Here is a 16,238-nt window from a genome sequence, read left to right on the forward strand (position 1 = left end):
CCTGCACATCTTTGGACTGTGGGAGGAAACCGGAGCACCTGGAACAGACAGTCACCCAAGGCTGGAATTGAACATGGGTCTCTGGCGCTGTGAGGCAGCAGTGCTAGCCACTGAGCCACTGTGCTGCCCTACATATTGTTTATATGAAACATTACTGCATTTGAAATGCAAAACAAAAATTAAGTGTTTAATCACTGAAAAGCCTTCATTTAAATAATTACTGATTGTAAAGTCTTGGGAAGTTTGTCTGAGCTAAATACACCATAAAAGAGAATTATCACTCTGTAAAATCTTACAACACAGGACAAAGCCATTCGGCCTATTCTGTCAATTCTACCTCTTTGAAAAATTCGTCCCACTTGCTTGCCCATCTCCACAGATCAGCAAATCTTCCTTTGCAATCATGCATCCAATTTCATCTGGAAAGTTGTCTTTAATATTGCTTTCACCAACATTTCAGGCAATGCATTCCACATCCTCTCGATGTAGAGGAAAAATTTCCAACATGCAGCACTTCCCCAACCCCTTAAAACAGCCACCACTCCCCAGCTTTTAGCTATCATGTGTTTGGTTTGAAATTGTGTCCAATTCAGGGGAAAAAAGCAATGGAGTGATAATTGAAGCTTATGGTTAGAGGTTGAAATAAAAGCTCAGTAGTTGGAGTTGAGATATAAATGCAACTGAATGGGGGAATAGATTTGAGGGGCTGGATGGCTATTCCTGTACTCGTGTTCCTGAATAATGAGTTAAAATGAACGTCTGAGAAGATGGAGGGTTGAATATTCAGTCTTGTTTTTTAAATCACTGACTCCAGGTGATTCGACGAAGCTGTGTTGAAGAGAAGTTGCTGTGCCTGGTACGGGAGCGAGCTGGCCATTCCTGTGACACGGCAGTGGTTATCGTCCTAATCCTGGTGTGGGAAGGAATCCCTTTGCAATTTGCCGACAGACTGTACGTGGAGCTGACTGAAACCCTGAGGAAGCATGGCGCCCTGACAAGCCGCAGATGTGCACTAAATGAAGAGTAAGAAATACAGAATTGTGCAATGCTTTGTACAGTTTCAGTGTCTCAGTCTTGTATGTAATTGGGCCAATTCAAGTAAGGTTAGAGGCTGCAACCTGGAATAAAAGTCATCAGTGGTGAGCAGGTGAAAGGCTGCCCTGTTGTTAGGGCCCTGTGTTCAATAGCTTGAATCCAGCATGGGCCCATAAAACCAGACGGATCTTTAGGCAGGATGGTGTAACCTTGGCTCTGTCCCCACTCGGCTCTGTGAGCTCTGAATGCTGACTTGGAGCTCCAGTTTCAGAACGGGTGCTACCCTCCAGCAATTTACTTCAACAAGCACGGCATAAAAAACCCAAATTCTTCAACGCTTGTCCTTGCATTTTGAAGATTGCAAAATCTAGCAGAAAATCGGCAACACAAAAAGGCGACAGCAGCAAGTGTTCATTTAGCTATGTTGTGTTCTCACCACGGCCCCTCATTTGGCTGATGCGTAGGGTATAGCTAAGTTCTAATTCTGGGATCCACAAAAATCAGAATAGACTGGGTTCCATGCTGTCAGAGCAGCATTGATGAATGCACCTTTCAACAGCATAATGTGAAAATAAAGTTTGATAGTCTGATTGGGAACCTTGTCTCCATCAACCAAGTGCACAATATCAGTGAACAGCAAAGAGTAGATCACAGGCCAGAACCTCAAACCATTCACTCATGGTGCTGGTTCCCCATGCACTGAGTCTGAAAACATTGCAAATTTAGGCCCATACTTGGTTGCATATTGTGAGGAGATGAATCCCCCCTTTTCCCCGCCTTTTACTTGTTAGCAACAAAAGTTCCTGTAATTCAGTGCCAGAAGTAACATGGTGATAGCCCTTAACATCCGGCAGAAGTGAATCTTACACAGGATCATTGCTATTTGATATGGAAATACAGTGGGGCATGCCAATCCACATCATTTTCTCTACGTGTAGTCAAAACTGACACTGTTTTTCAAGTCTTTTTTTTCCCTCGCTTTCCACAAATAAGAACTGCCAACTGTTTCGTAAAGTTTGAGACTTATGCAGTCAGATTGATTTCTAGTCCACCTTTTTAGATCATGCTCCTACAATTCATATAATATGGGGAAGCAAGGTTATTCAACAATATTCAAGTGCCTGGAACTAATCCCTCCAAAACTCCTACATTTAGACCAGAAAGCACTGTCAATTGGTCCCTAGTTGTCTGCAGCTAAGCTTCATCCCTCCAAAGCAGTGTTTCTCAAATGTTTTTGTCCACGCACTAATGAAGTGGTGCAAGAGAACCTGCAGATGAGCTACTGATCCCATCTCACCTGCTTTCATATGTGAATGCAAGGAAAAACTATTAGAATGAAAGGGAAGGACGCTGCTGCTTTTGGTGAGACACTAATGAGGCCTCAGGAGCTTCAGTCTGTTGTCAGGCTCCTCGTTCAACATTCCCTATTTCTTGTTTTCAACCCCACAAGCGTAGAAAATTTTATTTTGCAGTGGCACGTTGTCGGGAATGGCAGCAAATGTTTCAGAGCTATCTTGGATAATCCGGGGTATTTGGACCATATGCGAAGTCAAGAGTCTGTCAAACCTTCCATCTAGCATTAGCCTCAGTGACCAGTAATTTGGATCAGCCTCCAGACCATCTGGAAGGCCCTTGTGCACTACTTTTACTCTAAGGACCACTTTGTGAACCAGTGCTCCAAAGAATCCATGCAAGGCAAATGCATCAGTACTGTTCCTTGATCAATAGATTCGGATTGGTAACTTTTGTACACCAATCCAAAACTAACTTTGGTTTATCTTGCAGGCCCAGTTGACTCAGTAGGTAGAGGATGAAGCTTCCCAGTTTGTATGATAAAGTGAGGGGCATGGAGATGAACAGTGGGAAGCAAGATGAGGAAGATAGGGTAAAATGGGAGGGGAAAGATTGTAGAGGTGAATGGGAAAGGAAATGCTGGAGGAACAGGACATTTTTTTTGTGTATAATGGCTAGGATTCCCTAGTACTGAATCCACCCAATATTTCCAGTCCCTGACATTTTTCTCCCACAGTGAAAGGAAGTGCAATGTTCTGATCTAATGCTATAAGACCATAAGATCATGGGAGAAAGGAACAGGGTAAGTTATTTGGCCCCTTGAGCCTGCTCCACCATTCAGTAGAATCATGGCTGATCCAACATGTCTACCTTTTGCCTTTTCCCTCATAACCCTTCATTCCCTACTGACCAAGAATCCATCTATCTTAGTCTTAAATGTATACAAGGACTCTGTCCCCACAGCTCTCTTTGGCAAGAGTTCTAAAGACACTCAGCTCACAGAGAAGAAATTTTTCCTTACCTCAGTCTTAAATTGGCACCCCTTTATTCTGAAACTGGTCCTAGACTCTGCCAGTAGGGGAGACATCTTGTCTAACCTCTTAAGAATCCTGTATGTTTCAGTGAGACCACCTCTCATTCTTCTAAACTCCAATGAGCACTGTCCCAACCTGTTTAGTCTTTGCTCATTCGACTGTCCCACTGTACCAGAGATTATTCTCGTGAACCATTTCCAAACTGCCTCCAATATCTTCCCTTAAATAAAGGGACTAAAACTGCTCTCAGTACTCCAGATGTAACCCTGGATGAATCAGGACATACAGAACCTGCTAAAAATCAGGCATGAGGCCTTCAGATCAGGAGACCCACTCAAACATAAGGAATTCAAGTAAGACCTTCGTAGGGCCATTAAGACAGCCAAGGACCAATACCGATCCAACTAGAGACCCAGACAGACACCCGGCGACTATGGCAAGGACTGAATGACATCACAGGTTCTAAAAAGAGACCGTGCAAGATAGCAGATGATGACACATGCCTCCCAGATCGTCTCAATGCCTTCTGTGATCACTTGGAGCAGAATTTTGGGGGAGAGGTAACACCTGTTCCAACAAGTCCTGACAAACCTACCCCAACAGTCACTGCATCAGAGGTCAGATCAGTTTTCCTTCGTGTGAATCCAAGGAAAGCAATGGGACCAGACGGAGTATCAGGCCATGTACTCCGAGCATGTGTAGATGAACTGGCAGAGGTCTTCACGGACATCATCGACCTTTCCCTGCATGAGGCTACTGTCCCTGCCTGTTTCAAGAGGACCAACATCATCTCTGTGTCTAAGAAGGCTCATGCAGCATGTCTCAATGACTACCGCCCAGTGGCCCTAACTTCAGTGGTCATGAGGTGCTTTGAATGGCTGGTTATGGCATTAATCAACTCCAGCCTCCCCACTACTCTTGACCACTCCAATTTTCCTATCGGACCAACACATCCACGTCAGATGCCATATCACTTGCTCTTCACTCCTCCCTAGGACATCTTGACACGAAGAGTAAGAATCTTACTCATTGAAGGCTGAACTGTAGTCAACACTATTATCCTCCTGAAACTGATTACTAAACTTAGTGATCTCGGACTAAGCCCCATTCTCTGCAACTGGATCCTCAGTTTCCTGATCCACAGGCTGCAATCAGTGAAGATTGGGGACAATATTTCATCCTCACTAACACTCAACACTGGAGCCCCCCAGGGGTGCATACTCAGCCCCCTACTGTACTTACTGTAACCCTCTACTGTAGCCATGACTGTGTCACCAAATACCAGACTAATGCTATTTACATGTTTGCTGATGACACCACCACAGTTGGTTGAATCTCAGATGGTGACAAAATAGACTACAGATGGGAGGTGGAAAACCTGGAAAAAAGGTGCACTGAGAGCAACCTAGCTCCTAATGCTGGCAAAACCAAGGAATTCATTACTGACTTTAGGCAGGATGTTACTTATGTGCCCCCTACACATTAACAGCACAGAGGTGGAAGGAGTGGAGAGTGTCGAGCTCCTAGGAGTGGTCATCCACAACAAGCTTTCTTGGACTCTTCATATGGATGCACTGGTCACAAAGGCCCAACAATGTCTCTTCTTCCTCAGACAGCTGAGGAAATTTGGCATGACAGTGAATACCCTTGCCAACTTTTATAGGTGCGCCATCAAGACCATTGTCTGGATGTATCACTACCTGATATGGCAACTGTATCATTCAAGATTGGAGACGGTTACAGAGATTGGTGAACCCGGCCCGGACAATCACAAAGACCAACCTCCAATCTATAGAATCCATCTACCAGGCCCTCTGTCAAGGAAAGGCCGCCAGCATTCTCAAAGATCCATCCCACTCTGGCAATGTTTTTCTACAACCTCTACCATCGGGGAGAAGGTACAGAAGCCTGAACACACGCACACCAGCCGGTTTTTGGAACAGTTTCTACCCTACTGTTAGAATAATGAATGGTCTCACAAACTCTTAACATTCGCCTGCACCTGTGTCTTTTGTTTTTGCTGCTGTTTACCTATTATTTACTATCTATGCTACTTAACTATGTGAACTCTGCCTGTATGGCTTGTAAGACAAAGCTTTTCACTGTGCCTCGGTACACGTAACAATAAATTCAATTCAATTCAATTCAATTAATTTCGATGTGGTCTCCCCAGCACCTTGGCACGTTCTTCATGTTGTATATCTCTGCTCCACGCAAAAGGTTAAGTCATAAGGTAAGAGTCCACGGTGCTGGAGGTAGTATATTTTCATGGGTAGAGAATTGGCTGATGGGTAGGAAACAGCAAGTGGGGATCAGGAGTTAATTTTCAGGTTGGTGACCTGTAATCAGTGGCACTCTACAGGGATCGGTGTTAGGATCCTTACTGCTTTCAATATATATTAACGATTCAGAGGGAGGAAATGAATGTATTACAGCCAACTTTGCAGATGACACAAAAATATAGGTGGAAAGGCAAGTTGTGAGAGGGATATAAAGATTGACAGAGATATTGATAGGTTACATACATTGCAGTAAGACTTCCCTTCTCTTATACTCCGACCTCCTTGAAAAAAAGGCCAGAATTCCATTATCCTTCTTGATTACCTGTGCACTAGTTTTCTGTGTTTCCGTTTTTCATGCACAGTCCCTTTGTGTTGCAAACTTCTGCAGTTCTCCATTTACATAATACTCTGTTCTTTAACTCTCCCTTCTAAAATGAGGAAATTCACAGTTCCCACATTATAGTCCATTTGCCATGTAACCTATCAATATCTCTGTCCATCTTTATTTCCCTCTTGCAACTTGCCTTCCACCTATATTTTTGTGCCATCTGCAAAGTTAGCTACAATACATTCACTTTCTCCCTTTGAATCGTTAATACATATTGTAAGTAGTTAGGATCCTCACACTGATCCCTGTGGAATGTCACTGGCTGCAGGTCACCCTGAAAATTAACTCCTGATCCCCACTTGCTGTTTCTTACCCATCAGCCAATTCTCTATCAATGAAAATATACTACCTCTAGCACCGTGGGCTCTTACCTTATGACTTAACCTTTTGTGTGGAGCAGAGATACACAACATGAAGAACGTGCTAAGAATTCAGAAACATCTAACCTCCTGATGTTAAAAATTTCCAATTATTAATTTTAACAAATATTAATCTGTATATTGAGTTCTTTTTCCTGTTTATAAATTTTCACTCCTAATGAACATGCTCTGCAAATGGTACCAAGTCATTAAGCATCACCTTACATGTACTTTACCCCCAGCAATCTCCCATAAGGCCCAACTCCATGCCAGTCTTTTCTCAAGCTGAAGCATTATTAGTCTATTATTTCCACCCATTCTTCAGTGCTAGAGGCAGTTACCACATCAGAAGACTTGTAATTAAAGCAAGGAAGTACTAAGAACGAGAGTGGAAGAACTAAGCACTTCAGTATTTTTTATAAGTTAATCCTTCCGAGATGTGCTTTCTTGTAAATGCATGTTTCTTCTCCCCAAAATAAACAGAGACAGCAGTAAAGATTCTATACTGATGATACAGTCAACAATAATATGCATACACAGGAAATAACTGAGTAACAGATGGGGCCAAGAATTTCAGAATCTGTTTCAACTGTTGGTACCTGAAGACATAGACACTTCTGTATCCGTTGACTCATAAATTTCAAGGGCACGGTCACTTTAATCAATGGAAAGTGAGGCTTCCATCTGCACAGGTGTGACAGAACATCCTTCTGCTCCAATGAAGAGAATTCTTTCAGTCGAAATGAACGCTGCTGGTTTTTACCTTCTCTGCAGGTCCCATTGGGATCCCTCTGCTATTGATTTATTTTCTACCTTTCGCATTTCTGCAGCTTTTGGTAGACCCAGGCCTACTCTTGGCCAACGTGGTAACTCTCCAGGCTTGGTCAGACCTCTCCTGGCAAAACAGTCTGTTGCTGTTCCCAGAAACACGACAAACCCAACACCAACAGACCTTTCTGATTGCTCTTTATTTTCACAAACTGATGAAGGGACTAGCAAATAGCATTGGTGTTCCAGGATGGCATTCAGTACCTCTCACGGAATCCCAGCTTGTGGAATCTTGACTTGCAGTTTGCTACAGATTGTAATACACAGGCTGCCGACTCTCAAGCTCCTGCTTCATGTGTGCAGTGAAACAGGCCTCTCTTTTTGCCCCAAATCTTAAATATTTCAAAAAAACCAAAAAAAAAACTGCAGATGCTGGAAATCAGAAGCAAGAACATAAATTGCTGGAAAAGCTCAGCAGGTCTGGCAGCATCTGTGTAGAGAAAGCTGAGTTAACGTTTTGGGTCCAATAACCCTTCTTCAGAACAAATATATTTCAGTTTTACTCAAGTGGAGAAATCTAGCACCAAGTGTCATTTTCCACATAGATTCATAGAATCCATACAATCCTTATAGAGGCAATTCTGTCTGTAGAGTCTGTACTGACTCTCTGAAGAACATTCCATCTAAGGGATAACTCCAGGATCAATCACAAATAGGGAGAGAACAGACAGGGCCTCTGTATACATCTCATCCAAAAGACAACACATCAAGTGGTGCAGTATCAGAGTGTCAGCCAACATTCCCAATGAACACCTGGATCTTACACTGACTCCTCCTGAACACAAACCCCTCCCCATAGTTAGCCCCACACCCCCATTGCCAAACTCTTCCCCTTACTGTCGAGCAGCACCACACTCACACCAAATGTCTCCCACCCATCCTCACCCCAACAACATCTCCCTGCTGAACGGTCCTTCCTCACTCAACAACACCCCCATTCCTTTCTCTGTTGGTGCAATGTTACATTTATAAGAATCAGTCACCAGTCTCTATAATTGCCTCCCTATGGAAACATAAGAGGGAATGTATTTGCTGCACAGGGGGCAGAGAGGAAGCACCTCACTGAGATGAGTAGCAATCATATTCCAAATCATATTCAAATGTGCAATCTGTTTGAAAACAAACCAAGCCAGGCTCCCTGCATCTTTGGTACTGAGTACCACAATGTTTGACAAATCTTGTCTTGTGTCCTATATTGAAGCAATATTGTCAAGAGGGAGTCTGACTTTCGCAGGATATTAACCATAAAGCTGGACAAAGTCATGCTGGATTTTCATCAAATGCGAAGGTCAGGATATGGTGCTCAACATACACATGAACTTTGGATAGCCATTCCAGAATTTAGGGGTTGTGGAGAAGGTGGTATTGCTCCCTGGCAACTAGATACAATTGGAAAATGCTCCTTAAGTGCTGCCTTTAGTACAGTTCTGTCTGACACCATATCAATAGTCATGTACCAGTACTTAAACAGAATGTGATTGTATTCTTTCTATTCTATTCTTGGGACAAGGTTGGCTGCTGGCTATTGCCATCTGCAGAGATACTGTTCAGCAGACCTTGTTCTTGAATTTCAGTCACTGTGATGAAGATACTGAGAGAAACACTGCTCAGTGTAAACTCCCAGAATTTTGACACAGCAATTACGAAAAGGCCAATGATGAATATCCAAAAGCTGGGATGATCCCAAGGCTGTTGTGTAAGACATTTGACGCGAAAGGGTAAACTCTTGAAGACTTTGTAAATCTCCACCAATGGCGATTTACATGACCATCACTGGGAGGAGCTAGTCCATTTTAGTAGTTGTCCCAGTCTGTTAGCCTTCCTGGTACTGATAGCAACGATGTAACTCAGGCTAGCTTAGTAGCTTTCATGCACTACCAATGTCTCTTACCATGTGTAATATTGATAACCAGAATTTCAAACTCTTGGCATGGGAGGGTAGTGGCATAATGGTAATGTCACTGGAATTGTAATCCTGAGACCCAGGCTGAATGCATGGAAGATGGTAAAATTTGATTTCAATGAAAAATCTTGACTTAAAAGCCAGCCTAATGGCAGACAATGTTGATTGTTGTAAAAATCCATCTGGTACACTAATGTGCTTATTACAATTACCAAAAACAATTCTTAAAGCTGCAAATTTTCTGAAAGCCTTCATAGGAATGCAATTGAAACCACAATTCAAACTTAAAGATAAGCTGGCGATAGAGCAGAATTTAAATAATACTAAATAATACTAATACTAATTTAAATATTAAAATCTTTCTGAATTTAAAGTGAGCAATTTAACTTAAAAACTAGAGAATGTTTTTGCACCTCCAAACAGACTCAAGGTTACAGATACTACAGATACAGAATTAAATTGGTCAGGATGGAAGAAACAATTTGTGAGATTGAGGGCTCATGAAGAACTCCTGCCCGAAACGTCGATTTTCCTGCTTCTCGGATGCTGCCTGACCTGCTGTGCTTTTCCAGCACCACACTCTCGAATCTAATCTCCAGCATCTGCAGTCCTCACTTTCTCCCATAGATTTAGATTCGATTCCGATTGTCTACAGTGTGCAAACAGGCCCTTCGGCCCAGTAAGTCCACACCGACCCTCCGAAGAGTGACCCTCCGAATAGTAACCCACCCAGACCCATTTTCCTCTGACTAATGCACCTAACACTATGAGCAATTTAGCACGGCCAATTCACCCGAGCTGCACATCTTTGGACTTTGGGAGGAAACTGGAGCAACCCACGCAGACACGGGGAGAATGTGCAAACTCCATACAGACAGTCACCCAAGGCTGGAATCAAACCTGGGATCCTGGTGCTGTGAGGCAGCAGTGCTAAGCATTGCGCCACTGTGCCACCCCTATTTGAACCACACTGGGGTCACTGATGTCCTTTGGAAAAGGATTGACAATCTTTATATATTGTCTAGATCTTTTGTAACTGGAGCATTAAAACTAGAATGAATTAAAGATAGAATTGTTGTTGGAATTTCTGATTGATCTTTTTCAGTTCTTTTAAAATTAAAGGAAGATCTTACATTGGAAAGGCTATGCAGATTGCGTTAAAAGCTTAGATTTGGAAAAACACTGAAAGATCTGGGTAATACAAGGACGAATTTACTCTATCAGAACCTATTCACTTCAAAAGATCCAAACACTCCAATCAGTCCCATGATAAATCAAGGAAAAAAGTCTTAAATACTTTTAGTCCTCAGAGTCACTGTCTAACAAAAGACATAATCAAAAGTAACAGTCCAGCACTAGTACAAGAATATAATAAAATTCTCACAACGCCAGGAAGCTTCCAAATAAACCTGTTGGACTATTACCTGGTGTAGTGTGGTTTTTAACTTTGTCCACCCCACTCCAACACCGGCTCCTCCTCATCAAGAATAAAATAAAACAAAGAACTGCGGATGCTTGGAAATCTGAAACAAAACCAGAAATTGCGTATCTGTAGAGAGAAAGTAAAGTTAACATTGTGGGTCCAGTGAACCTTTCTCTGAACAAAAATGTCTCTTTGCAAAAATGTGCAGCATTTTCAAAGAATAAGAAAGAACCAGAAGCAGTCGTTAAACAAGGAAGTAATACTGGTTCCATCCGCAAAGAAGCCAATACTTTACATCAAACACTCTTTTTTTAAAAAAAAAATTCGACTCTCCAAGTATTAGAATATTGTCCTTCGATAATAATATTATTCCTTGGGAAGAAACTAGAATGGTTCCAAAGCGAAATAACCGACTCATTTGAACCAGACATGACAGACCTCATCCGTATGAATGGATGTTCAACTCAATTCAAGCTTGATGCAGGACAGAGCATCGCTGTGTTATCTGGCCAAATACCTTGGTTAAAATCTTGAAATTACAACCTGCTATCATGATGCTGAACGGTGCAAGTGTACAATTAAAGGAATATTAATAATGTGTTTAAAACATAAATATCACTTGGCAGAACTTGCACATTAATAATCAACAAGCATCACGGCTGAGGAAGAAAGTGTGTTTTGCTCTAAAAGTTTTGAAATTTGGGGAGTAATTTCAGCCGTCTCTGAAAACAACGTTCGTGAACTAAAATAATACATGCCAGTCAGAAGATGACTTCACAGGGCTCATAAAAATGTTTGTTGGCCCCAGAAGGCAGACATCATTGCATTCACTCTAGTTATTCACCAGCTACAATCATGGAATTGTTACAACATAGAAGGAGATCATTGGGCCCATCATGGCTGCACTGGCTTTCCAAAAGAGTGTTATGACTTTGTGCCATTCTCCTTTCTTCTCCTTGTAACCCCATACATTTTTTTAATATCCAGATAATCATCTAATATGCTCTAGAACGCCTCAATAAACCAGCCTCCACCACACTTACAGGCAGTGCACTCCAGATCCTAACTTCTCACTGTATAACAAAGTCTTTCCTTACATTACATTCACTGAACGCCTTGTATCCAGGAATATTTTGCACCTAGTCCTGTCCATCCTTGTATGTGGTCTCTGTTATAACCACATCATAATTGTACATGGTAAGCAGTGTGTGTAACTCCTTAATCTTATTTACCAGACTCATCAGTACATTGACATACATGTAATGTAATCCTGATTTAGAATGTTTTAATTTCTCCCTTATCCTACCTGCACTAAATATCTTATTATTACCAACTCTGGTGTTAACTATCTCTCTCTCCCTGTTTTAGTGCAAAGAACTATACATATCTGATATTCTGTCCAACACTCTCATCCATAGTCAATTTAAACCACCCTGAAAAGCAATGGCAAAACACCCTGCAAAGAAGTCGGTCCCAGTTCTGTGTAGGTGCCATCTCCCCCAGACTCAGTCTCAATGTTGCAGGTACCTAGCCCTCCCTCCTGCACAGTCTTCCCCACCACAAATTCATCTGTGGTATCCTTGAACTTGTGTGCTTACTTGTGGGTGGAGTAATCTGGAAATTACTACCTTAGAGCACCTGCTTATTAATTTGATACCCAGACACCTAAATTCTGACTGCAGGAGCATATCCCCTTGCTACTGGTACCAATGTCAATCAGGATCTCTGGCTGATTACTGTCCCTGAGAAGAATACCCTGCTGCCACTCTATGGCATCCTTGACCCTGGCACCACAGAGACACCAATTAAGTCTGGAGTCAAATGGCCACAGAAAGGACTCTGCTTCTCCTAATTAACACATCCCCTTCACTATTACCCTTCCAGTCTTCTTCCTTCCCTCCGAGACAGCTGCAGGGCCATGCGCTTGCCCCGTTACACTTAACAGTATCCAAAACCGAAGAGCAAGTAGTGAGCAAAATTGTCACAGAAGACTCTTTTCCACCCCCCCATCTACTCTTCCTGCCTGTTGCTCCTGGGTTGCCTGGTAATCATCATTTCTCTATCTGCTTGCAAGTTGCTATTCTGTGCAATGATGGCCTAATTAAACATGCTACCCATATCATCCTTTGCTTGTGCCACAGGGATCCTTGCTGTCGTTCAGGTTCTGAAAATCTGCAGTTCAAGTTTCTTCACTTGATGATGCTTCCCATACAACACCTCATAGGGGGGTAACATTCAACACAACTCCCCACATGCCACACACTGGGCAAGCTAATCTTCCATACCTAAAGCTAACGTTTGGATTATTCACTCTAAGAATTAATCACCCCTGCTCAGCTGTTCAGCTTCTTTTTGTGTGTTTATAAATGGGATATTCAAGGGTAAGAGTAAGAATTGATTTCTACAGGGTGAAAAATTTTTTAAAAGGGAAGAACAACTCCTCATCCAACTGCACCAACTCACGAAACTCCCAGCACTCTGCTCGGGTTGAACTCAAGAACAAAGTCACACCAACAAGAGAGTATTCAGATGTGGAATTCATCAAAAACAAAGAAAACCTATCAAGCAAAAGACATTGTGACAAAAGACTGTTCATCGTGACCTACCAATAAAACAAGAAGATTACTTCTCCCATCTCAACGTTCACCTTTCATCTCACACATCAAAGCAATCAGAGATCATTCTGACATCATGGTGGAACAACGTCAACACTTGACAGCAAAAGATATGCAGGGAATAAATGGCTACCCATCTTTCCAGATGTTAATATTCAGTGTTCTTGCTCAAGTAGATCACCTACTCACGCAAGTCAACATGGTTTTATAAAGTCAGAGATTTGAGAGAAAAGATTGTGATAAACATGATATACTTGTTTCAGCAGTCGCATAATGGGTTAAACAAGGGAAAACCTGTTTTGGCGGGGGAAAACCGAAGATAGATAGTCTGAAAAGGTTAACCTTGAAGCCTTTGTATAACTCTGGCCACTGAGATATATATGATTGTCTCTGGAAAAATCTGGTCAGTTCTACTTGTCCATTGTAGTTACTCCAGTGACCTCCACTGTTAACAACCATGTAACTTAGATTAGTCTGTCTTTTTACGAACTATAATACAGCTGAATAGTCTTAACATAAACTGTTATCTTAACTAGTACAGCAAGCGTTCAATAACCGGTACTTATGGGACCAGGAGTATGCCAATTGATCAAATATTTTGGTTGATCAAGAGGTCCACAGAATCGATGTAAAAGTACATACTAGATCATAGAAAAGTAATGCAGGGTATGGATATCACTGTTACACTCTATTTACAGCATAAGTAACTTAAATAATAATGCAACTTTGCCATAAATAAAACATAGTGATGGATGGTCTTCTCACATTTGGTCTCCCTCCTATACGAAGGATGTTGTGAAACGTGAAAGGGTTCAGAAAAAATTTACAAGGTTATTGCCAGAGTTGTAGGATTTGAGCTATAGGGAGAGGCTGAATAGGCTGGGGTTGTTTTCCCTGAAGCGTCGGAGACTGAGGGGTGACCTTACAGAGCTTTATAAAATCATGAGGGGCATGGATAGGGTAAATAGACAAGGTCTTCTCCCTGTGGTGGGGGAGTTCAGAACTAGAGGGCATAGACTTAAGGTGAGAGGGGAAAGATTTAAAAGGGACCTAAGAGACAACTTTTTAATGCAGAGGATGATGTGTGTACGGAATGAGCTGCTAGAGGAAGTGGTGGAGGCTGGTACCGTTACAGCATTTAAAAGGCATCTGGATGGAAATATGAATAGGAAAAAGGGTTTAGAGGGATATGGGCCAAATACTGGCAAATGAGACTAGATTAAGTTAGGATATCTGGATGGCAGGGATGAGTTAGACCGAAGGGTCTGTTTCCGTTCTATGACTTGCACCCTTAACTGACTACTCGAACATCATGGAGGTTGCAATAATACAGTAAATGTCTGGTATTTTAGTTATATAATTTTTACTGGTTTATCAGGAGGGCCTGTTCATAAGATCCTGGTTTAAACAAAGTTAGTTATATCTAATAAATTACTTCTTGTTGTCAATTACCTCTTCTGCTAAAGACATATCAGCAGTTAATCCTTCACCACTTAATACTAGTAAGTCCTGTAGACTAGTATTACAGGAGGAGTTGATGGCAGCATATCCACTGAAAGGAGATTCTAGCAAACTGGGCAGCAGCTGAGGAGATGCCTTGGGACAAATGCCTAATATCGGATACTAGGGCCATTGAGCTGTAAACCTATTCTTTTTTCTGCAGACGAACGTGTGCTTGCCAGGGGTTAAACCAAGACACTTGTGGAGCTTCGTTTTCCTTTGGCTGCTCCTGGAGTATGTACTATAACGGGTGTAAGTTCGCAAGAAGTAAAGCCCCCAGGAAATTCAGGCTACTCGGTGATGACCCCAAAGAGGTCAGTGGCAACTCAGCAGGTCTCTGAGTGTTTGATTTGTGAGGCATTTTCTTCTGTTATTGCTGCACACTGGTTAGAATATCGAATAGGATTGCATTTGGCATTCTAGCCACAGGCTCTCTCACCAAAGCTGCATTTAAGGAGATGGTGTGCAGGGCAGTCCTGATTTCCCTTCCATTGACTTTAATGGGTAAAGAGCTGTTTGTGCTGGTTTGCAAGGTTATGTGGAAAAGGCCTTGCATCTGGACTGCTGAGGTGAATCATTCAAATCTCAGGAGTTAAAATTCTGTCAGGTCCCTTCCTGTCTAGTGAGGTGGGTGGCTCAGTGGTTAGTAATGCTACCTCACAGCGCCAGGATCCCAGGTTCAATTCCAACCTCGGACGACCGTCTGTGTGGAGTTTACACGTTCTCCCTGTGAGTGCGTGGGTTTTCTCTGGTTCCCTCCCACAATCCAAAGATGTGCAGGTCAGGCGGATTGACCATGCCAAGTTGCCCTGTATAGTCCAGGAATGTGCAGGCTAGGTGGATAAGCCATGGGAAGTGCAGGGTTAAAAGAATAGGGTTGGTCTGGACAGGGTGCTGTACAGTACGGTGGGGTGGGGTGGGGTGGGGGTGCGTACCTGATGGGCTGAATGGCCTGCTTCACACTGTAGGGATTCTCTGATAATTCCCCTTTCGATTTGGTGCAAGGTTTGAATCCTGCTGCAGACTGTCCTGTCAAGTGAATATCAGCTGTGAAATCTGGCTGACGGGCAGTGTGATGACTGTATCTGTTTGATTATGAATGATCCTCGCAAAAAACAAGACAAAATACCTGCAAGGAAGTCAGCCCTGCTTCTGTTCAGGTGCCATCTCCCCCAGAGCTAGTCTCAGTGTTCCAGGCGTCTAACACTCTCTGTTCTGCACCGTCTTTCCAGCCACAAATACGTCTGTTGTATCCTCCAACTTACAAGGCCATAAGACACAGGAGTGGAAGTAAGGCCATTCGGCCCATTGAGTCCACTCCACCATTCAATCATGGCTGATGGGCATTTCAACTCCACTTACCCGCATTCTCCCCGTAGCCCTTAATTCCTTGTGACATCAAGAATTTATCAATCTCTGCCTTGAAGACATTTAGCATCCCAGCCTCCACTACACTCTGCAGCAATGAATTCCACGGGCCCACCACTCTCTGGCTGAAGAAATGTCTCCGCATTTCTGTTCCGAATTTACCCCCTCTAATTCTAAGGCTGTATCCACGGGTCCTAGTCACCTCGCCTA

At 42.7% G+C, this 16,238-nt stretch overlaps 1 protein-coding gene across 4 annotated transcripts in view; it reads left to right on the forward strand.

The window, feature by feature from the left end:
- Positions 1-16,238, forward strand: part of LOC122564906 (methylcytosine dioxygenase TET2-like) — a 194,705-nt gene that overhangs the window by 134,398 nt on the left and 44,069 nt on the right. For all 4 annotated transcript variants that reach the window (XM_043720374.1, XM_043720365.1, XM_043720355.1 and 1 more), the window contains 2 exons: positions 815-1,023; positions 14,824-14,974. In XM_043720374.1, the coding sequence (XP_043576309.1) occupies positions 815-1,023; positions 14,824-14,974 (360 nt within the window). The remainder of the gene's footprint in view (positions 1-814; positions 1,024-14,823; positions 14,975-16,238) is intronic.

Source organism: Chiloscyllium plagiosum, chromosome 2 (assembly GCF_004010195.1).
Source record: "Chiloscyllium plagiosum isolate BGI_BamShark_2017 chromosome 2, ASM401019v2, whole genome shotgun sequence".
NCBI lineage: Eukaryota > Metazoa > Chordata > Chondrichthyes > Orectolobiformes > Hemiscylliidae > Chiloscyllium > Chiloscyllium plagiosum.